Here is a 21,947-nt window from a genome sequence, read left to right as displayed (position 1 = left end):
ATCAATTACAAAAACAAAAATAAAAAGGCAAATCGCATCGTTTACCCACACAACAGATATACATGCATGAGTACGACACCCCAATACAAGTACCATCAGTGTCATCAGGGAGGCCGCGGCGCACATGTGCGCCGCAGTCGGTGAATGTACAAGGGGAGGGGTGTATCCACGGAGAATATTTTTACGAAGTAATTCTGTATCACCCATCCCCAGTCATTATTAGTACTTTTCTCATTTGCCTGCCCAGGTATGGTGGTCACCTCAGCAACATCAAGAGCGGTATCATCATTTTGAGGGATTCCTTCAGTATTCTCCTCATACCCCGGTGTTACCCATTCTCTATTTACAGAAGGGTTCGTATTCGTATTCTTATTCGTATTCGTTTTAGCTGCGGCAATAACGCCGAGGCGTCGCAGGGTCGTATCAGGTTCAGCGTTAAAAGCACATTCTGCTGCACTGTTAGTTGATCTACCAGATCCAGTAGAAGCAGTATTAGTAGGATCGCCAGTCAATTTACCCAAACGTCGTCGTACTTTCAGTGATGGAAACGTCTGTACCTCAAGTTCCGTACCTCCTTTAAGTAACTGATACGTAAAAGGAGGTAACTGAACGGCGCTGCTCTGGTTACTTGTAGTACTTCTACTACTAATACTACCATTCCTTCTACTATTACCATCACTTCCACTGTTCAACGTACAGGGTGTTGGATCAATGATAAGTGTGCCGTTCTCTTTAAACTTCACAGGGTGACTGCTCCCTGTGTAACGAAAACAAATGTACCACGTGGTCTCCATCAGCCCCTGCATCGTCAACCGCTCACACCGTGAATCACGCAGAGACATATAATACGCGAACTTCCAAGAAACTGGAATATACATCTCATCGTAGTTATCATCATCTTCTTCTTCTCTTTTCCATTTTTTTATTTTTCCTTTTCTTTTCTCATTTCCAGCATTATTGCTGATATTCCCAATATTACTATATTCTTCCTTTCCTTGCTTGTGTGATGCTGCGCTACGAGTATCTCGTTTTGTATGCAACAACTGTAAACTTAGAGCTCGTGCCATGGCCATCTTTTCTTCAGACTCTTGGTATGGGTTTTTGAGAGATTGTTTACCCACAAGATTCTCATCCTCATCTTCATCCTCATTTTCTTCTTCTTCACTTCCATCATTGTTGAGACCGTCTTCGGATATACTTTCCATTAATGTCTGAGAGACTCCTTCTGATTGCCTGCCACTTGTCGGTGTTTCTGCAGGACCAAGAAAACCCCCCATCAAATGAGTACCCATACAACAAGAACTACCACCACTACTATCAGCTTCGTTACCTGGGTACGAAGAAGAGGTATTAGTGGTAGATTGTTGCTTTTGAGCCGAATTTGAACCTCCAGTGCGACTTATTTCGGTCTGAAAAGAGCTGTTTGTTGACTTTTCATCATGTTCGTCATCAGTACCATCTAGCAACAAGGGACTCATCCCATCTCGTCGCTGCTGTTGCTGTCGGAGTGATTTCATCGCAAGAAGAGAAAGATGTCGCTGTCGCTCTTCTTCTTTTATTTCCCACCAATGGAGTTTTCGATTCGATCCAGTGGTTCCGCAGCAAGAAGGTGAAGAAGCGGTAGAAACTGCAGATAAAAAGTTGCAGGGTAGAGGTGAAATCAAAGATGTTCGCAGAGATGCTGGGAGTTTTGTCGCTTTAATGGCTTCATATGTTGGTGTATTTCTTAACGAAAAGGCACCCCAAAGTTCTTTTTCTTGTTGATACAAACCCTTGTTTTTGTTTACAATTATACCTGGCATAGTTGGGGTATTATCACTACGGTATGTTATTGCATCAAGTGACGTTTCCTCACTTCTACTATCATGTCCACGTTGATAATTTGGTACCGATGGCAGTTGTTGTTCTTTCATACATTTTTCTTTTTCATTTTCAGCGACATCCCATTTCTGCATCATAACGTCCATAAAAGAAGCCTCTGCTCCCTCAAGTTGTTCACCCTTTATGATCTGCTGCTGCAGGGAAATTAATTCCAGTTCTTCTTGTCGACACTCCCTCTTTATTGCTGTCCACTCTCCCACCAGACGCACAAATCCCTCCTTATCAGACCACAATGAGAGACAAGCAGATTTCCAGGCGGTATAGTCTGATGCATTGGCGGCAGAATAAAAAAATCGAGATACTCCAAGTACCGTACACAAGTCAGTTGTTGGAAGAAAAGTAAATATACTTTCAAGCGTCGTTACTGGAAGCTTGTATATACAAGAATTCCAGAAGCGCGAAGAAGTAAGCGGAGTACCACTTTCTTCTTTTTCTTTTTCTTGTTCCTTTTGGGGAACCTTCAACATTACATGCAACGCCTCAGAGTGTGAAATTAATGTACGTGATATCACTGGCAGAGAGGTGCGTTCACATACGGAGTATACATCATAATCGCTGTTACTGTTAGTACTCTCCACTACGCACCTCCCGCCTTGATTACCATCCGTTGTTGACACTTCAGTAGAGACGGTCGCCCCATCTGTGGGTGGGGGCGTTCCCACGCCTTCCATGATTTTCGCTCCAGTTTTCTTTGTTCTTTTGTCACGGTTCGGTCCGTCGCTCCCTTTTTCTTGTTTTTGCCTCGCACCGTCCTTTTTTTTTTCTTTTTTACACCACTTCTACTATTTCTGGATATATATATATATATATATATATTTATTTATTTATTTACTTATATCTATATACACGTATATTTCTTTGTGTTTTGTGTTCTTTGCTATCCTTACCTTGTTTTCCCTGTCCTTTCAAACTAGATGCTATAGAGAAAGGGGATACAAAAAAAAAAAAAAGAAACAGAGAAAAACAAAATCACTTACTCTGGAAATGCCGTAATGAAATCATCATGTGTAAATCTTCAGAGATTTATCAGTGAGAGCAAAAAGTAAATCAATCGTTGGAAGTAAATGAGCAGAGGACAAAAAAAAAAAAACAAAAGATAATAATAATAATAATAATGATTGAGAAAAAGAAGAAGAGTGACACAAAAAGAGAACAAAATTCAGGAAAAAAACTTTTTCTTTTCTTGCTCTCTCTCCCTCTCTCACTTTATTGTTTATGTTGCTTCTACTAAAACCACGTTTTTCCCCTCCTCCCACCCCATACCCACAGAAGCGAGCGATAAAGAAAGGGAGAGGGAGAAAATGGTTTGGGTAAAGGCAGCAGAACTTTCGTGGGGTGAGAAGTAGAAAATGGAGAAAACAATTCCACATAACATTGTATAAAAAGAAGGAATACGGGCGACATATACATTACAACCCCTTACTACCACCCAAGTTCCATCTTTCTTCCACTATTTTACCTATTTACGTTCCTGTCCATTCTCCTAAATTCTCGCACATTCTTCAACCCTTCCCACAAATCAAAGAGGAGAGAGAGAGAGAGAGAGAGAGAATTTCTGTGAAACCCCTCTACCACCATCATCAGAGTAGCCTGTGTGTCTTTTTACTCTCATATTTCTCCACCACCTACGGTTGCTATAGTTCCTGTTTATTTTTAGTCGTATTTTGAGATAACTTCTTCCGCCAACTCCTCCACCGCATCCCGTCGTCTGTGACTTTCTTCCGTCTCACTGTCCTCTTCTGAACACTCACGGTGTTTATGGTGGTGATGATCCTTCCGGGCGGCCTTCTTACGTGCCTGCCTTCGCTCCTCTCGTGCCTGCGCTCGTTCCCGCTCCAGCAACTCCTCCTGTGTGCGCTGATGCTCTGCGGCTATCTGGGCGGCGATAAAGTCATCTCGCGCTTCCGGCGGGAGATGTGCGAGGACCTCCGCGTACGCCGCCGCCTGTTCCTCTCGCCGCTGCCGGGCCTCTTCTGCGTGGCGGACCCGTTCGGCCTCCCGCGCCCGTCGCACCCCCGCCGCTGCGGCCGTCAGGAGTTCCTCCCACTCGCCGACCTCCGCCTCTCGGATCGCCACCCGCGGGGGGCCCTCGTCCCGCTCCAACAACTCCCGCAGCTTTTCCAACTCCCGCACCCGCCGCTGCCGCTGCCGCGCCTCCGCCTCCCGCCGACGGGCCTCCGCCGCCCCCGCGTCCGTCTCTCGCCGCTCCTCCGCCGGCCGACTGCGCTCCGCGAGAAGGCGGGCGGCGTCCTCCGGCGAGAGACCGAGCCGCTGCAGCTCCTCCAGCGTCAGCTCTTTCCGAGCCGCTTGCTTCTTCTTGGGTGGCATATCCCCTGCCGTTGTGATGGGTGTGTGTGGGGGTAACACAAAGAAAAATATAGAATCAGAGAGATAGGAGAGGAGAGGAGAGGAGAGGAGAGAGATTCGTGTAGATACGAGAAGAGCAACATCAAAACACAATATATATATAACGAAAAATAATAACATTGAGTACAATAACAAGAAACTCCTCCACTTTACATAGAATACGTGTATGTGTGTACCCTGTATATGTATGTATGTATGTATGTATGCCTGATGTATGTGATGAAACTAAGTGTGTATCTCCTCCTCTGGACGGCCACAAAAGTTGACCCTAATCAGCCATTTTTTGTGTTTTTTTTTCTCCTCCAGTATCACCTCTTACCTATCAACTACAAAAAACACACAGCAAAAGGGAGAAATACGGCTCCATAAATCTCTCACTTCGTTATCCATCTTTTTCAACTACTTTTTCATTCTTAACGTGACGAGCCTCAAAGGAAGCAACCAGACTATGATGCTGTGCTAATGATTTTTCCAAAACACATGATTCATATAATAGCACCGAGTCATAACAGTTGTGAACAGGTGGAAATTCCGATGTTGTTATTGGAACATTACTATTAATGTTACTACCAACAGTCATTTCGGCGACGTTTCCAGGGCCATTTTCATTGCCCTGAACACTATTTCCTGTAGTCCCACGAATCTTCTCAAAGCAGTGTAGAACTGCTGTACGTTGGGCTTCACAAGGTCTCTCTGCTATCTTAAACGGTGAAGACAATGCACCATACATACGTTCCATACTCGATTGATTGGTAGCTTCTAGTTTCTTATACTCCAGTGTCGCTGCCGTCAGAAGTTCCTGCGGTGTGTAGTCATCACTTTCTTCAGTGGTTTTTTTGGTTGGCATTTTCTTCTAGTTTCTTATATTATACACCTGCTTTCCTTTTTGCTCTTAAGAAGATATCTGTGAGTCTCAACAGACGCCAACCTCTAATTGGGATTCTCTGTTTTTAAACTCACAGTAAGGGACGTTTTTTTTTTCACCTTTGCTAGTAAAACCCACAGGCCACAAACAAATTAAAAAAACTCTTAAAGGGAAATGTATATACACATATAACAACAACAATTTAAGTACATACACACAAATAAGATGAAGGGAAAACATGACAACAAAAAAAAAAAAATAACAAAAATAATATTAAATCACAATGAATATTCATTTTATTCCATTCCGATCTTTCGTCCCGTTTTTTTTTTCTTTAATCGCATATTTTTCTTAAAAATGTGTGTATATCTGTGAAATGATGATGTCATGCCAGTCAAGGTCTTTTTTTCTTCTTTTTACTGGTGATAGCGCATTCGTGACTTCTTCTGCTTTAGACTTCGTAACCGAGAAGCTTCTTCGCGGGATAACTGTGGAGCTGGCATGTTATATCGTCCCCGAGGTGGGACGAAGCTACGAATATTCCCATAAAAATAAGGAATATCTGCAGCATGTTGCGGTTTGGCAAACGGACCTCCAAGAAGAGGAGCACTACCAACACCACCACTTGCACGACGCAGGCGACGTTGTCTTTTGCTTGTTGTTCCTGAAACTACAGATGTTAAATTTGTTGTACCATCATTCTGAAGATATGGTTGCACTGAGATTTCTTCCCATCGATGTGCTTCTTCTACTGCCGCCTGAAATACAGGATCTAAAAGTGCACGGCGTTTAATTCGTTCTAGACCTTCCAAAGATTGACGAAGTCCTTCATCATGACGTGCAACAGCGTGTAAAAAACGATTAGATGGAGAAAATGCTCGGTCCATCATAGCCTCCGTTACTTCCATTTTAGTCAAATCTACCTTTTTATTGGCAGAAGATTTATCTTTGGAAGAGAATAACGTGGAATCATTTTTTACTCCTTCACTTTTTATCTTATTTTCTTTTTCCTTATCAGATGTTTCTGGATCATCTGCAGGAGTAACGTACGTTGGGAGTTTAATCGTATGCTTAGCTTCTTCATACCGCTCCAGAAGACGTAACTCACGCTCTGAAATATCTTCATACCGTTTAAGCTGAACCTTTTGAATAACTGGTGCAAGATCAATTGCTGGAAAGCCCCAAAAAACATTTTCACATACAGTTGCCGTTAACTCATCTATTTCGCTAACACTCTGTAAGGCTTCAATGTTTTGCTCAATAGGAAGAGTTGATGAAAGATTTGTGTCTTCTTCTCCCAGTTCCTTTACTTCATTATGATTAATGACCATAGAAGAAGTGGGAGTTGATTCATTTCCTTCTTCATCTTTTCCCTTAAGGTCTATAATTTCTACAGATGTTTCGTCATGCGCTTGAGAAACAGCCAACGATTCGATAGTATCAAAATCCAATAAACCCCACTTCCACAATTTAATTAAATCATCATCGCTCATTTCTGAGAAAATATTTACCCAAGCCATTTGCCTCGCTTCATCATGAGAAATTTCACTACCCTTAATCAATGATACGTTAGTTTCTGTAGTTTTACAGGATTCCTTTTCTATTCGTTGCGTCTCTTTTTCAACCTCTTGCATCAAGAGATTAACAGTTTTCATTACTTCTTCACGATGGTATGACCCAATACGACCAAACACTAATTGTAGATACTTAAGTGTATCTTCTTTGTTTTTCTTTCGTAATACTTCGTCAGCATCTTGAAAGAGTTGTCTTCGGGCAGCTCGATCTTTCGCTTTAACACATTCAATAACATCATTTCCCTTGCAATAAGTTTCACTTGGACGAAGTTTATTCATAAACTCACTTAAACCGAAATTAGGTGAAGATACTTCCCTATGTGTAGAAGAAACTGGTTTCTCATTCACTTTTTCATCACGTATTACTTGATCTGAACGCATTCGAGATATTTCTGCTCGAATATTATCTAAAGAACCCTCAGGTGCTGCTAGCATGCTTCCTGCACGAAATGAAGGAAGATCAAATGAAGTTACTTGTTCAGCTTCTTCTTTTACCATTTTTCCCCTTCGTCGCATAAATCGCTGCGAGCACATTAATGATTCCAATCCATTGAATTTCCAAGAATGCAAAAGAATGCGCCGCATTCTCTCTCCTCAGCTAAATGGAAAACACATACACATACACACAAAAAAAAAAAACATGGCACAATAAAAGCAATAAGAGGAGGGAGAGGGAAAGGTGTGAGAGAGAGAAATCAGGAAGAACAACTGAGTATTATCATCCAATTAAAAAAAAAAATAATAATAACACACACATATACACACGCATAACCATCTCGAAGACAAAATTCAAATACCAAAAAAAAGGTTACGCATTTTTTTTTTTTAAGAGACGTAAATTTAATGGATTTTTATATTACTTTCTTTCTCAGTTGCAACGGATATTTTTTTCGTGTTAAGCACACGTTTTCCCATAAATTCAAGATCTCGCTTAGACATCACCAAATCTTGCATATCGGCAAGAACAAGAAATGCGGGTTCAGCAGAAGATGGATCATCTTTTATTTTTTCGAATAAAGCGTGTAAAGTTTGTTGCATTTTTAGCCACTCTTCTGAAAAGACATATGAAACCGAACCTCCAAAAACACTCCGAGAAGGAATTGAAGAAGTTTCACTAGGAACAAGTGGACCTGCACCACACCAGGATCTCATTACCTCACCAATAAGAATCCAACCTTGCCGTTTTATAACTAATAATGGATGCTGTGTTACAACCACTAAAGCAAATGACATAATATTCTCACATAAAAATGGTGCAATATGACGAGAAGAGGCTATACATTGAACTATAATACATATACTTCGAAGTATTTCTCCTGGGGCGTATGGATCACTATCACGAAAGAATGCAAAATGATCATCTCCAGCTTTTGCCAAAAGAGCTGATATAAAAAAACTAACAACTTCTGCCAAGTAACTTGAATACTGTTTTTTCTTCTTATTTACCCTTTCCGTTACAGCATTACCCCATCTTCTTGTTTCTTTTCCCTCAGTTACTATAATTGAAGGAGATGCTCTTGATTCTGTTGGTATTGGAGGATATATTCTTTTGTGTAAACCTTGATTATTTCGATTTTTAGTGTTTTCTGATGTTTCCTGAGACTTTAAAGTAATTTCAACTTGTGATAGATATTTCGCTGCCTCACCAATAGCTTTCGCCATTTCAACTCGTTGAAAAACACCATAATGAGCAGAATATAACATTTTACTTAATTGATTTAGTGCATTTTCGGGTGAGACAATAATTAAGGAAACAATATTCATATATCTTAATTTCATTAATTCATCATGTCGTTCTTGTGGTGCGTGAATTGTCAGTGAGATTAAAGTAGGAAGAAGTGATGGAATCATTGGATTAAGTTCTCTCCCAATTTTTGTACGTGAACGCATTATTTCACCATCTACATTTTGTTCTTTCCAAACACCAAGTTTTTCTTTGATATTGTTTAAAGAAGTAAAAAGTCCTCGAAGTCCACTTTCTATCGCTTGTTGAACTTCGTAAAGTTGAGCATTACTGCTTCTTCCGATTCCCATTATAGCATTATAAGACTCACGCAAAGTAACAAGGATAGATATATTATCTTCCAACGCATCTGGTTCATGTACTGTTTTACCAAAAGAAAATAAATTACCACGATTAACAGTATTTTGATAGTTAAAAACCACAGTACCAGTATTAGATAATTTCAATTTCTCAGTAGTTACTGTAGGATCTCTTCTACAGAAAAATGTAAATCTATCATTAGGATCAAGTGGAAATTCATCTTCTTCTAAATTTCGACGACATAAGATAAATTTTGTTTTATCTTTATTATTATCATTATTATTATTATCACGAGTGGAGTCATCATGAAAAACTTGTAATGACCCTGGGACTTTTGAAGGATCGATTTCACTTTTTAACCATTCATTAATAAGTCCCGGGAACTGATCTAAATTAGAAAATGCATGTAAAGCCTCTTTTTCAGTTACAAAAAATGATGCAAACGCTGAAGCAACTGTTATTGCTTCATTTCTCATTTCATTAGTCCTAATAATTTCAAAACGTGCTGAAACTCCAGCCAAAAGAGGCTGTAATAATATACGTGGGAGATGTCTGTTCCCATCACATTTTATCATACGCTCTTTAATATGCATAAGTATATACAAAACTGCATTTGCCAAAGTTGTATTAAGTTCGATAGAACCTTTTTCAACAAAATCACGATTACCCCATTTCTTTAAGATCTCTTTAAATATATTTATTTCTATTTCTGATAGTTCATCAACCCCTTCTTCATTTTTAGGGTTACCTAAAATTTGTGGAAGAATTCCTCGAAAAATAATTCGTAAAACACCTCTTTCATTAGGAACACATGATGTTTGTGTAATAAAAAGTTCATCTTGTAAAGCATTAAATACTAAAAGTGTATCGTTCGGTACATCACTGTTCTTCTTTTTGGGAAAAGAAATCATCCAAATTAAAGAATTTACTAATAATTTTTTTAAACTTGAATCTTTTTCTGCTGTCTGCAAGATCCATGCATTCCAATCTGACCAATATAGGTTAGTATTATTTCTAACTATCAAAGCTCTTTCCATATTTTCATTTGAAGCTTTCCAATTTTTAAAGCTACATTTATATATAGATTTAAATACAAAAGGTATTACTTCCTCTGAAATAGTGGAGAACATCGTCGTCATATTCCTTATTGATGATATAAAAAATTGGTAAAAAACCTTCATATACCCACGTCTAACCATTATTTGTATCATAAATTCACAAACAAGACGTGCATTCCGCTTTCTGAAGTGATAATGTTTCTTTTTGAGGGTTTCTTCAACATTATCAATTGGTGAATGTTTATGAAATACAAGTAAAAAACAACAAAGTGCTTGAGATATACGAGTAATCAAAAGATCCACATCAACCTCAAGACTTTTTGGACTCCAAGATGCATTAATAAGAATATTTGCAAAACGATCTGGAAGTGAAGCTATAAATGTACATTGATTTAGGAGAACCTTTTCCTCAATTGGTGAAGGTTCCCCTTCACCTAAAATTTTTGCAAATTCCCCAAAAAGCATCACCAAAGGAGTGCAAGTGGCTATTTCTACGTTTTCATTATCTACTTTACAGATAATGGCGTCTGGTTGCAAATTCAATCCCAATAAATCCATTATTTCTTCAAGTGCCTCAGTTGATCGCGTCTCTGATTGAATGGGTGGCCTTTTTTCACTAGAAACTTCAGAAAGCCTAGAGAGAGCTAATTTCGCCTCCTCATAAAGAAGGCTCTCCCTATGCAGTATCATTTCTTAACTAATTCTTTTTTTGTATATTTGCCGATCCCGCCGGCGAACGGGAAAACAGAAAAAAAAAAAGAAAAAAAATAAAAGGCGAGCGGGGCCGCCCACACGCGCCCCCCCGACAAACCGCGGGCAGCGAAACAAAAGGGAAAAAGAAGCACAGAAAAGAAAAACAAAACAAGAACCGGGGCGGCGGCCCGGCAGGAGGAGGGGGGCGAAGGCCGCGCCGCTCCTCTCGCTGGGGGCCCATCCCCTGTCGGTTTCGTTTTCCCCCTCGGGGGCCCGGGAATCCCCCGCTTCCTCCGGCCTCCTTCGGGAAGGGGCCCCAAAGAGACCCCGGCTGGCCGCCGCCCGCAGCCCGAGTGGGAGGAGGCTTCGCAGGGGCGGTTTTCTTTTGTCCGGCGAGCAGGGGCCGGCCCCCGCGCGAAGAAAAAAAAAGGAACGAGGGAGAAGGGAGAACACCGAAGTTTTTCTGCCCTGCGGCGGCCCAGTTTTTTTCGTTAAATTTTTTGCGTTGTTGGGCCCTTCATGTCGCCTTTCCTCGCCGCTTCCGGGGCGGGGCGTTAAAAATCAAAATAACGGTTAAGAAAGAAAAAAAACATTAACACATAATCATGGGTTTTTTTTTCGAAACGGCGGATGACAACTCGAGGTTTCTCTCGCCAATGGCGTGAAGGTTATACTCGCTACGCTCTGTGAAATGCCACTGGGTCCCCATAGTGCAAGTTGATTGCGCCACGAGCGCGCAGAACGCGGCCTCCACTCCACCCTCGCAGCTTTTAACGCGAGCCGCGGGTATTAAGACAAAGCGGTTCGCTGGAAAGACTGCTTCCAAAGCTGCTTGCAAGTAGGCTTTCTTATTCTCCACATTTGTGTTGTTTTTTACCTTAAAAGAAAAACTAACACGATGGAGCTGCTGAACCCCAGGTTTTGGAGGGAAATATAAATCCAAAAGGCGTTCAAGTCCTGCACGCATCTCCGGTAGGGTAGGGCAACAGGTGAACTCACATGGCATCAGTCGGAAACAGTGCCGTAGTAAGGGACGTGGATTCTCTTCAATATCCTTAAATATGCGTTCTACCACTGTTTGAACCAATGGGTTATGTCGAATAGTATGGGGTAAAAGGGTGTCGCCACGGGGTTTTTGGAGTCCTAGAGAATCTTCCAAAGAAGAATTAACCTGATCTGGCAAAGGCTCTTCAGTCACCATATCATTTTCACTTAATTCCACCGTAGTTGATACTACTACTGTCTCTCCTTTTGCTTGTTGTGTGGGAAATGGAATGCTAATCATCAAATGTCCTTTGCATCCAGTTTCAAGTGGGGCCAGCCAGCGGCATTTATTCGCTACCCTTTCCTTTATCGTTTCACTCTCAGGTTTCTGGCGTTTTCGTGGAGGTGCCACAGTCGTGTCATCACCGCCATCATCATTATTATCACTATTACTCGTCGTATCACTCTCATCTTCAATATTATCAGATCTTATTATCCTATCCTGTCGATCATAGTGGGCAGGAATGTAAGCAGCAAGCTCTGCTGCGAGCAAACTGGAAGTTGTTGAGGGCATGGAGTCCAGTGGGATATTATTATCCATACCTTTTTCTTCCTCACTCTGCTTTTGCAGCGAATCTTTTTTCACTCCTTCCTTTTCACTCTCCTCTGCGTGCGTCTTCTCGAGATCTGCAATAAGGGGATGTAGGTAAAGTTGTACCTCGCGCAGTGCCTTCTTTTCTTGACGAGGATTCACTGTGAAGAGTAGACCCGACACATTACCGTGTGGCACCAACATGCGTCCAAGACGACCCTTGTGGTAACGCTGCTTTCCTGCTTCCTGACGGTATGATTTATGTGGTGCCATGTATTCTTTTTTTCTTTTATTTATTTCTATTATTTTATTTCTTTTTTTTTTCTTTTATAGACGTGTTGAACTGTTGGACTCCTGCAAATAGCTAAAAGGTGTAACCTGAATACAAACTATAAAAATAAAAGTAAACCAATGAAGCGAAAGAAGAAGAACAATGACGATAAGAAACAAACAAACAAACAAAAAACACAACAACTTCCCTTCAAAGAACGGTTAAATGAAGAAAAAGCAAGGAGGGTTTTCCACTACTTTGTTTTTTTTTTCTCTCTCTCTCTCTCTCTCTCTCTCTCTTCTGTGACTTCTTCTTTAGAGTTTGTTTTTTGCTTCCTTTGCCCCCAATGGAGCGATAATAGGAAATAAAACAGAATACACCAGAAAACTCATACAAAAAAAAGTTTTGTTCTAATAATAATAAAAAAAAAGAAATAAGGATGGGGTCTCCAATCAAAGTTTCAAATATCGCATGCATTTCTACATTTTTTTCAATAATTTTAAGAAGTTGATGCAGTTGTTGTGTGTGGTTTTTCTGCGTTATCCTCCCCAAGAGTTCGCATGCGTTGTGTTGCTAAACCAATTTCAGCCAAACGCTGCAGTTTTTGAATCCATCGTTTATTTACAACAGCAGCATTATACACACACAATACGACAAATAGTATAACATACAGGACCAATGGCCATGCAGAAAACGCCACATGAAAACTACAGTAAAGCGCTATATAAGCCAATGTAAAGAAGAGAACGTGCAAGATCCACTGTGTCACTTGAAACATAATAACCGTCGGAAGATATCCCATACCAAACATGGTAACAAATCGATAGAGTGGACCCTCTTTCCCAAGTGGTGGGTGTTCCACCATCCACGTATACGCCGTTACTCGATGGGCGGGATCCCCGGCAAGACCTTCCGATAGTAATAATATAGGCCGCAGCAACTGCGCCTCTTCACGAGTCGCACCTGTGAGTCGACATAACTCCTCCTGCCGTTGCTCAAGTTCTTTGAGTCGTTTACGGTGGGATTTTATACGAGAAACACGGCGGCTCTCACTGATAGTGTGGTAGAAAATCTGCCAAGCCATAAACATGACAAAGTGGAGTTCAAGAAGTGTTCGATAGGAAACGGCACGACGAAGGTCGTAGCACAGAGTCCCTTCACTACAAAGTTCATTTAAACGATGATGCAGTGTACTAGTATTACTACTAACACTAGTACTACCAGTATTAGTACTATGAGAGACATCAAAAGAGGCAAGTTCTTGTCTAGCTGTAGTAAAAAGTCGATGAAGTAATAACACCTGTGTTATAGCAGGTGCTAGATGCAGATAACTAGATGACATACGATCAAAGGAGTGAAATAAGAGGGCATTTTTCCAAATTAATATAGCTCCAAGAATAGGACCAAAGCTTCCTGCGACGAGTGTAAAGAAGGATAAAAAGGCTAGTAATAAATCATCTGGAGTAGAAACTTCTGCCGCAGCGTAACCAATGGTAATAATATCTACTGAAATAGGTTTATAAATACCAGCCACTAATAATATTTGACGCATAGTGGAAGGTATAATTTGCTGCGCCCATGATGTCCATGTTTGATTAACAAATGGTGTTGCTTTTGCTGTAACCGTCGTAACCACACCTTTATGATCATGCACCATTTCACTCATAATATTATTATTACTACTAATACTGCCACGCATACGCTCTGATTGCCAACTCTCCGGTAAATGCGTCTCCCAGGAAATCAACGGTTCTTCTGACCACTGTACATCCACAAGGCGCCATAACAAGAACAAAACAAGAGAAAAGTTATGAAAGTAACAATAGTCAAGAAGGAAGTAGTGTAAACCTTGCATTCGGTAATGGTAGGCCTTATGCGATATAAATAATACAAGTCCTATAATATAAACCCAAATAACAAGATCGGTCATATGACATGTAAGACCACCTTCCTGAAACAGAGAACTGAAGAGAGATCTTGGATGTGCAGACGCATCTCTAAAATTACCATTATTATTATTATTATTATTACTAGTACTACTACTACTACTTCCGGTAGTGTTAGTCGTTGGTACTAATGGTGCAGCGCGATTGTACCTGTATGGACACGTAGATGTATCAAAATATGAGACGGCTACAATACCAGAAAATAGAATTGTGAAGGCGCAACTAACAAAGTATTCACGTTTTGAGAATCGGTGTTCCATTTCTTTTTTCACTTGCTCTATTGGTTTATTTATATCTAATATATCTTTTAATTAACTTTTTCTTTTTCTTGTCAACACTACCACTACCACTACTAAGACTATTGTTGTTGTTTCTCTCGTAATTTACCTTCACAAGAGTACACTCTCGCAGCATGTATCTTTAGTGGCCTTCACAGGGGATGGTATAATATATACATATATATGTATATATATATAATGTGTGATATAGAGAGAGCAAGAAAGGAAAAATAAGTATAAAAAAAGAAATGAGAAAAGTCAATATTTCTAGTTAATGGTCATAACAAACATATACACATAAAAAAAAACCCATGATAACGCTACGGTAACAATGTCATTTTACTGAGAAGAAAAGAATAGGAAAGGAAGAACTTGTTTGCACAAGTGGTACTGCAAGTCAAACTGAGAAACAACGTTTGCCGATAAGGCCAGTGCATCAACACATCATGAACGGGGAAATACTAAAGATAATTCTCGCTTTCTGTGGCTTGTACTTTGGCTTTCGGGATTGGAAAGAACGCTCCCCATAGTGCGCGCTTAGCCCTTATGCTTCAATCCCTTGAGGCATTAAACGTCATAATCATCATCCGTGTCGATCTCACCTTCCACCTCGGCGAGAGCCTCGTGTGCTTCGCTTTGCCCTCTGCAGATCGGGCCGTAGTTGGTTCTCAGCAGCGGAACAAGACAGTCGTCCGCCGGATGTGACGTAATTGATGGGGCTCCCCTATCTACCCCAAAGTTGCGTGAGCAGTGGTCTGCCGGATTGCAGGGTCCGGCAATGTAGAAGAAGACCACCTGCACCGCCTTCGTGTGGAACAAGCCATTTGTGTATTCAAACAACCTGTTCAGTGCATAGCCACGGCCGATGCCACCAAAGCCGTTTAGTCGCCTTTGCGCGTGTGCAATGGGGAAGTGATCGATCACAACCGCCACTCGAACCGGCCGTCGCTGTGGGCCATTTCTCGTAACGTCGGTATTGGTATTTAACGTTACGCCGTTGTTATTAGTTCCTTTGTGGTCGAGAGATTCGCCAGGAACAAGCACACCCTGGCGTTCAAGGTGCCGCAACGGGAGATGTATCGCTCGGGGTTCCGCGTTTGCCGAGTGGCGCGCATTGAATGTATCACTGCTCTGAGGAACTTGTCGCGTCCCTTCTCCTCGGCTTCCGAGTTGTGGTCTTTGCAGCGGTCGCAATTTGCTACGCGGATCGAGATCCTGGATCCACCTCTGCTGGTAAATGGTGCGGTGCGGTGTCCACCTGTCGTCCGTTATCGTTTCTGATTGGGGTGTTGCTGGTGGGTTCATAACCACTATAGCTCCCCACCCATCTGCGGACGCGTCGGTAAAACAAATGATGTCGTAATCCTCATCATTGTAGGTGGCGACCGCCTCTTCCGCAATGGTCCAGTGTGGGTACTGAACCAGTTGTGCGACTAACGTCATCATTGTTTGACGAACCCCAGAATCCAGGTACGGAATTGGTCCTTCCAATCCTCGCCCACGTTCCACCTGACGGCACACCACTCGGTACGCACGCAAGAGGTTAAACGCTGAAGCAGGGTTTTACCTTGTTGTATGCAACGCATAAAGAATGAGTGACACGTTTGACGCAAATTCTCCGCACGTGAAACTCCTGTACGGTTGTTGTACCAAACCCAGCTTCAGTTTCGCCACCGTCTTGATGGAGTTGCGCACCTTTCACTCACCATCGATCCACGCAAACTCCTCACCGAGGAAAACATTCCCCCTGGTGCCCTCTTCCAACATGGCTCTGTCGGACCATGATCGCAGCTCTTCCCGGCTTGGAGATGTGCATAGGTTTGCAACCTCAATACGGTCGACAATCTGCCGCACTGTTTGCACAAGCTCTGCCTCCTCCCCAGCGGGCGCAGCAATAAGGATATTCTCGGTCATTGTGAGGATCGTACACCTCGTGTCGATGTCGACAATGGTCCATGTCACAGCCTGTCCGACGGCCACACTCCATCTTGCCCCGGTCGGTAATGTGCGCAGTCTGTAAAGTGCACCATCTCGTGCCCGAAATACGAACTTGTTGCGCAGCCCTTCCTCCATCAGTGGGATCGAGTCGTAAAACGCCTCAAAATCAATCTGAAGCATATATCGTGCGTGGCGCAGATCCTGCCTCCTTTTGAGACGAGAGGGTACTCACAGCTTGGCATCTCCGCCTTCGAGAGCACACCGTTGAGGTGAGGTTCGGTAATAAGGCGTCGTCGCCCTTTCATCTCAGCGACTGCAAATACATTCACTCTGTGGAAACCTTCCGGGATGCGGCCAATGTTTTGTTGTTAGTTGCGAGACTCGTCCCGATGGCCGGGTGTCGTGTGCGTTGTTGGGGTTGTAACAACGTCATTGTTCTCGGTGGGTGCATTGCCCCTGCACTCCACCGGTGGCTGTGTGGTTTCTGCCAGTTGAAAACCGCGGTGGGGGTCAACAAAGTTCGGTACGCGCTCAAACTTTCCTATTTCGACTGCCCTCTGTATGTCAGCCATCGGGAGCTGCACCTTCTTGATCGTACGAGATGCGCGTAGTCCGTCGTAAAAGCTGGCCGTCATGAAACACAGCGCTCGCTCCAGGAAGTCTTTGGTAGCATTATGAGCTGTAGGCAATCCTCTGACGGCTTCGATGTTGAGGGGCGTGGTCTCCTTCAAATGGAGCGGCCAATTGGCAGTATCCTGTATGCTTCCGCTTATTCCATCCACCACATGGGGAGGGAGTTCCTTTCCTTCCGCCCGCAGTATTTCCGCGTATAACGTGGCATCATTTAGACCAAGTTCGCGTGCGTTCGGGGCCTTGTTTCCTAAGAATTCCGCTCGAGGAGGGCACGGGCGGCGTTGTCCTGCGCTGTTTCTGCCTCCCGCGTCAGTTGGAGGCCATAATCCAGGTACCGTTGCAGAGTGTCGGCGCGGGTATGTCCTGTTAAGTGCATAGGCTCTTCCTCCGAAACCCCCTGCGCGGCCAGGTGTCGCGTCGCTCCTTTCCGTATCGACGGGAGGGCGGATGGCGGATTCTCGTTCCGCAGTGCCTGGCGCACTCTGTTCCGGAGTTCTGTGTCGTCCTGAAGCAGCCGTTGGTTTGGCATCCGCTGGCTAAAAGGTGTTGCAGGAGAGGCGCGTCCTCGCTTGGAAGCATCGCCCCTACCGGATATGGGCCTCGAAACCTGGCTCCCTTGCCATAACGCATGGTCATTGTGAGGCGTGCCATATTGTTGTTGTTGCTGTTGGTTCTTTCCCCCGTTAGCGGTCCGATTCGCACGTCCTCCGCGTGCAGGGATCCAATGTCGCCTGCCCTCGCCGCGCTGCACCACATCATCATGAGAAACAGGGCTGCGTGTGGGCACTCTCGCGCAAGTACCCGTGTGCCTTCTTCACCTCCTCGTAAGTCACCGGTGCTGGCGGCTTGGTGGGTGCACGGCGTTCGAGCCTGTGTGCCGCCTGCGCTGTGACTCGCTAACTGGGATTCCTCGAAACGTCGATGCTTTCTCGTTGATTGGAATACAATGGGAGGTTGAGGAGGGCGCCCTTGATAAGTGCCAACGCCTTGGAAATGGTTGTCCATTTCCATCCTCGCGCCACCGCTGCTCGACGCACCAGCTCTATCGGAGCTTTGGGCAGGCTGGCTGTAAGTAAATCCTCCCGCATGCCGCGCAGTTCTCGTAACCATCGTATTTGCCCTTTCCCTTGGGCAGGAGTTACAGCTCTCCAGGCCAGCTGGCTTACGTGAGGGGGTTTGTCTGGGTAAATAACCCATTGCCGTGGGCAAGCGTACCCCATCGCACGCTTGCCTCCTCCGTTTAAACTCAAACGATTTTGAGTTTTTAAACCATCCAATTCTTCCAGTTCTTCGTCCTCTTGTCGAAGTGTTGTAGCTCCTTGGGCTGGCTCGCGCGCTACACTCAACCAGGTCCTGTCCATACGGGGCCGTTGTTGTGGTGTCATGTTCGGCTGTGTGCCGATTTGTCGAGTTTCCCTTTGGCTGAACGAACGTTTTTCTGTCGTCGTCGTACGGTTTCTCTGTTATTGTTGTTGTCGTTGACGCTGATGTTGTTTGGATGCGCTCGGTTGCAATTGTTGTTTTCGAGGTGCCCGTTCCGTCGTCCTGTGGGTTTCTGTTGGCCGAGTTTTCGTCGTGTCTGGTAGGCGAGCTTGTCGCCCTTTTCTTTTGCGGCACATGGTCGCGTCCGCAACATCATACTTGGGCCAATTTGCTTCATCCACTGGCCTGTAAACTCCAATTACTGCCTCCTTGGGGTTGCGCGTTGATGCGTAATACCCTGACGAGGCCCCCTTCTTTCGGCTGATGGGGCCCGTGAACTTTGCACCCAGCATAAACTTACGCTCTGGTAACGGTTCGCCGCTTTCTGGGCGTTTGCCGGCATTAATGAGCGGTGGCAAACCACACCGGGACCCTGTCTGTACGAACAGCACCGGATGTAGAAGACTATTTGCTTCTTGCGTGCCTTCTTCCGGTAAGGCGGGTAGACTCTCATGCCTTTCTCCTCGGTGCGCAAGGCCAAACGCAAAAACAGGGAAGCCCAGACGCACGATGGCATCCGCGATGTCGTGTGGTTTGGGAGAAGCAAATTTGTAGCGGTTTGCTCGCATCGCCAAGCTGTCTAAAGTGAGAGATCTTTGAGCCTCGTCCGCCTGATTCGCCATTGCTTTGGCTACCCACATGTGGCCCAACTGGCGACGTTGCAACTCCGCCGGCAAGTCAGCATACCGTTGAAAAATATTGCCCATTGGTTCATGCAAAGACGTTTTCATAGCAGCAGTATTATTATTATTATTATTATTATTATTATTATTATTATTATTATTATTATTATTATTATTATTATTATTATTATTATTATTATTATTATTATTATTATTAGCGGCATTGCTTTGATTATCCGTTCCGCCGCCAAGTTGAATCATGTTCATGCGCTTATTATCGAGCAAAATGCATTGCATCTTTGAAAGAAAATCCTCCTTTGGTGGTTTCGTCTTGCTGTCAGCTACGCTTTGTAAATATGGTCTTAGCCGTTTTGGTAGGGGTTTTGGATGCCTTAACGGTGTTTTTAGGAAATGAGCAAAGAAACGTGCTGTCACGAAGATCCCGCAATCTTCGCTATAGCGTTCTTGACGCGCACATTTTTCCCTGTGAATTTAGACTTGTGGCCACCAAAAATGGATGGCCTGCACCAGGTCTCTTTGTACCATTGGAGATGCTGCTGAATCGTATATGGTTAAACAAATTTTACTCCGCTTTGGCGCCGACGCACTGAAGATTCCTGCAATCCAGTGGTGGCGAATAAAAATGAGAAAAAAGAGGAGATCGCCCTCTTTTGTTGAGAAACTTTGAGTAATTTCTTTTGCACGTTGTTCTGTCATGCGTGGGAGGGTGTCGCATGGTAATATTAATTTTTGAGGCAAGTAAGTTTTTAAAAATTGTATCTAATTCAATATTAGATGTTTTGCCACGTTCGAAATTTCCTCCTTGTAACAGTTATTTGGTGCGAGATTGTTTAACCACAACATCACGCACTTTAATATTCGCCCCGTCGGTTTTAATGCTTTTGCCCTTCCTACGGGGGATAACCGTTTTTTGGATAGGAGTGGTCGAACCCTTGGTCCGTATATTCTCCACCTCCCCTGTACTGATATGGCCTGTTCGTAGCAAAGGTACCTCCGCGTCCCTTGCGTCCTCCTGCAGTTGTTTCCTCCCTACTCTGGCGCGTCCCCATGTTCGCTCGCCCCGCGTTAATAAACTGAGGCTGTGTGTAATTGCGCTGGTGCAGCGTGCGCTGCAACTCCTCAATCTGGGCCGTCAGGATGGCCAACTGTTGCTGGGTGTTGCCCATATCCATGGCGGCAATCTGTTGTCCGCTGGCATCGCAGATGGCCTCCACGTAACCGCCTCCGCTGAAGAGGCCTGCCCGCTGCATGTCGTACAGCTTTTCCACTTCCAGCTTTGCATCTGAGGATCCCCGTGGGGGGTTCCCTTCGTCGGGGCGAGCGATTTTGCATTTAACCCCTTGAATTCCGGGAGATCCGGGAACAGAGGGTATTCGAGTTTCTCCACTCGCTCACCAACCGCGTCCTGTTTGACGGCGTCAAATTCCGCAAAAATTCCTCAGTTGTGGTGCTGAACACTGCGTTCGGCATCACAATTGAAAAAGAGTTGTTCAAGGCACTCCCAATCATATTCGCGCTCCGTTGCGAAGAAAGTGTACTGACCTGCCATTACCTCTGTTGGAGTTAGGCGGCCAATCTTGGCGTTGGTAATGAATTCTTTCTTCGCTGCTTCCCTGCCTTTGGTATCGCCGTATCCGTCGTTTATCCATTGCCAAAAGCTCTGTGAAAGTCCATACTTTGCTTCCACGGGAACATGGTGTGTTCTTGTTCTTGCTCTTAAAAACTCTCTTTCGAGTTCGGAGCGCGTTGTACAACTCTTTGTGAGGAGGTATTGGTGTGCAACCTTAAGTAATTGCATTGAAAGAGAAAAAGATAAATAAGAAAAGAAGAGATGTTTTCAAAGTATTCAAGCATTATAAAAGAGTCAAATTGTTATGCACACAACTCTACGTCTCCTCCAACATGTTTCCGTTTACTCTACCACTGTATGTCCAATCTCTCTCTTTCTCTTCGGGAAGTTTCTTATACGACACGCTGGTGCTCTTTGCACGTTGCAAGCACGGCTTCTACCAACAATAACAGTAAAAACACACTATATATATATATATATATATAGTGTGTATGTGTATGTGGTGGAGAGAAATCGCTACCAAATGCATCACAACGGCAGCAGCACATACCAACAAGAACTCTCAATCAAAACGAAAACAAAACAAAACAAAAAGAAGTACAGAATCATTAAAAAAAAATGCACGCAGGCAAGCATCCAAAAACAAAACAACACCAAGAACAATAAAAGATGGAATAGCAGCAAGCAACCAAACAATAAAAAAAGAAAACATAATAATAATAATAATAATAATAATAATAATAATAATAATAATAATAATAATAATAATAATAATAATAATAATAATAATAATAATAATAATAATAATAATAATAATAATAATAATAAATACAACACTCAACCAGCCAAAGAAAAGAAGAATAACCAGGAATAACACATCCTATTGTTCTCCCCCCTTTAGACAGATTCATCACACATACCTTAGATACATATCTCTATCTTTGAAATCCTTCGTGTTGGTTAAAAAAAATCTCAATCTTCTTCTGTTTACTCTTTGCTATAATGCTGCACATATCACTTTCTATTCTTCTTTCAATCACTCCACTATATACACGTCTTTCTCTCTCTCTCTCTCTTCTCCACTTCACAGACACACACATATATAAATATATATCCAGCTCTCCAAA

The 21,947-nt window shown here is 43.3% G+C and overlaps 11 protein-coding genes across 18 annotated transcripts; all 11 read right to left on the bottom strand.

Annotated features, from left to right (window-relative positions):
- Positions 1-104: 104 nt before the first annotated feature.
- LSM04_009406 (uncharacterized protein) lies at positions 105-2,552 on the bottom strand (the record flags this gene model as incomplete). The annotated part of the gene is made up of 1 exon (XM_067336668.1): positions 105-2,552. One exon carries the CDS (start codon positions 2,550-2,552, stop codon positions 105-107), a length of 2,448 nt encoding a protein of 815 aa, XP_067191074.1.
- A 982-nt stretch (positions 2,553-3,534) lies between these two features.
- On the bottom strand, positions 3,535-4,209 carry LSM04_001211 (uncharacterized protein; the record flags this gene model as incomplete). Its single annotated transcript, XM_067336667.1, has 1 exon — positions 3,535-4,209. One exon carries the CDS (start codon positions 4,207-4,209, stop codon positions 3,535-3,537), a length of 675 nt encoding a protein of 224 aa, XP_067190950.1.
- A 421-nt stretch (positions 4,210-4,630) lies between these two features.
- On the bottom strand, positions 4,631-5,095 carry LSM04_003869 (uncharacterized protein; the record flags this gene model as incomplete). The annotated part of the gene is made up of 1 exon (XM_067336666.1): positions 4,631-5,095. One exon carries the CDS (start codon positions 5,093-5,095, stop codon positions 4,631-4,633), a length of 465 nt encoding a protein of 154 aa, XP_067190984.1.
- Positions 5,096-5,529: 434 nt separating this feature from the next.
- On the bottom strand, positions 5,530-7,272 carry LSM04_002237 (uncharacterized protein; the record flags this gene model as incomplete). The annotated part of the gene is made up of 1 exon (XM_067336663.1): positions 5,530-7,272. One exon carries the CDS (start codon positions 7,270-7,272, stop codon positions 5,530-5,532), a length of 1,743 nt encoding a protein of 580 aa, XP_067190963.1.
- A 255-nt stretch (positions 7,273-7,527) lies between these two features.
- LSM04_006691 (uncharacterized protein) lies at positions 7,528-10,479 on the bottom strand (the record flags this gene model as incomplete). Its single annotated transcript, XM_067336662.1, has 1 exon — positions 7,528-10,479. The coding sequence occupies one exon, from the start codon at positions 10,477-10,479 to the stop codon at positions 7,528-7,530; it is 2,952 nt and encodes a 983-aa protein (XP_067191029.1).
- A 595-nt stretch (positions 10,480-11,074) lies between these two features.
- LSM04_002530 (uncharacterized protein) lies at positions 11,075-12,331 on the bottom strand (the record flags this gene model as incomplete). Its single annotated transcript, XM_067336661.1, has 1 exon — positions 11,075-12,331. The coding sequence occupies one exon, from the start codon at positions 12,329-12,331 to the stop codon at positions 11,075-11,077; it is 1,257 nt and encodes a 418-aa protein (XP_067190967.1).
- A 497-nt stretch (positions 12,332-12,828) lies between these two features.
- On the bottom strand, positions 12,829-14,535 carry LSM04_000708 (Protein of unknown function DUF2838; the record flags this gene model as incomplete). Its single annotated transcript, XM_067336660.1, has 1 exon — positions 12,829-14,535. One exon carries the CDS (start codon positions 14,533-14,535, stop codon positions 12,829-12,831), a length of 1,707 nt encoding a protein of 568 aa, XP_067190942.1.
- A 555-nt stretch (positions 14,536-15,090) lies between these two features.
- On the bottom strand, positions 15,091-17,886 carry LSM04_008929 (uncharacterized protein; the record flags this gene model as incomplete). 8 transcript variants are annotated; one of them, XM_067336658.1, is made up of 2 exons in its annotated part: positions 15,091-15,102; positions 15,286-15,999. In XM_067336658.1, 2 exons carry the CDS (start codon positions 15,997-15,999, stop codon positions 15,091-15,093), a joined length of 726 nt encoding a protein of 241 aa, XP_067191064.1. The 8 variants fall into 8 exon arrangements, with proteins under 8 accessions (XP_067191064.1, XP_067191061.1, XP_067191065.1 ...); XM_067336655.1 differs by lacking the exon at positions 15,091-15,102 and adding an exon at positions 16,260-16,671 and having other exon boundaries at positions 15,121-16,103; XM_067336659.1 differs by lacking the exon at positions 15,091-15,102 and adding an exon at positions 16,294-16,671 and having other exon boundaries at positions 15,121-16,062.
- Positions 17,887-18,020: 134 nt separating this feature from the next.
- Positions 18,021-18,509, bottom strand: LSM04_008599 (uncharacterized protein; the record flags this gene model as incomplete). Its single annotated transcript, XM_067336651.1, has 1 exon — positions 18,021-18,509. The coding sequence occupies one exon, from the start codon at positions 18,507-18,509 to the stop codon at positions 18,021-18,023; it is 489 nt and encodes a 162-aa protein (XP_067191052.1).
- A 78-nt stretch (positions 18,510-18,587) lies between these two features.
- On the bottom strand, positions 18,588-19,337 carry LSM04_001777 (uncharacterized protein; the record flags this gene model as incomplete). Its single annotated transcript, XM_067336650.1, has 1 exon — positions 18,588-19,337. One exon carries the CDS (start codon positions 19,335-19,337, stop codon positions 18,588-18,590), a length of 750 nt encoding a protein of 249 aa, XP_067190955.1.
- A 1,045-nt stretch (positions 19,338-20,382) lies between these two features.
- LSM04_002324 (uncharacterized protein) lies at positions 20,383-21,048 on the bottom strand (the record flags this gene model as incomplete). Its single annotated transcript, XM_067336649.1, has 2 exons — positions 20,383-20,687; positions 20,793-21,048. The coding sequence occupies 2 exons, from the start codon at positions 21,046-21,048 to the stop codon at positions 20,383-20,385; spliced, it is 561 nt and encodes a 186-aa protein (XP_067190965.1).
- Between the last annotated feature and the right edge of the window lie 899 nt (positions 21,049-21,947).

Source organism: Trypanosoma melophagium (genome assembly GCF_022059095.1).
Source record: "Trypanosoma melophagium isolate St. Kilda chromosome Unknown ctg25segment0, whole genome shotgun sequence".
In the NCBI taxonomy this organism is placed as follows: domain Eukaryota; phylum Euglenozoa; class Kinetoplastea; order Trypanosomatida; family Trypanosomatidae; genus Trypanosoma; species Trypanosoma melophagium.
The sequence above is the reverse complement of the archived record's forward strand: the minus strand, read 5'-3'. Positions and strand labels throughout refer to the sequence as shown.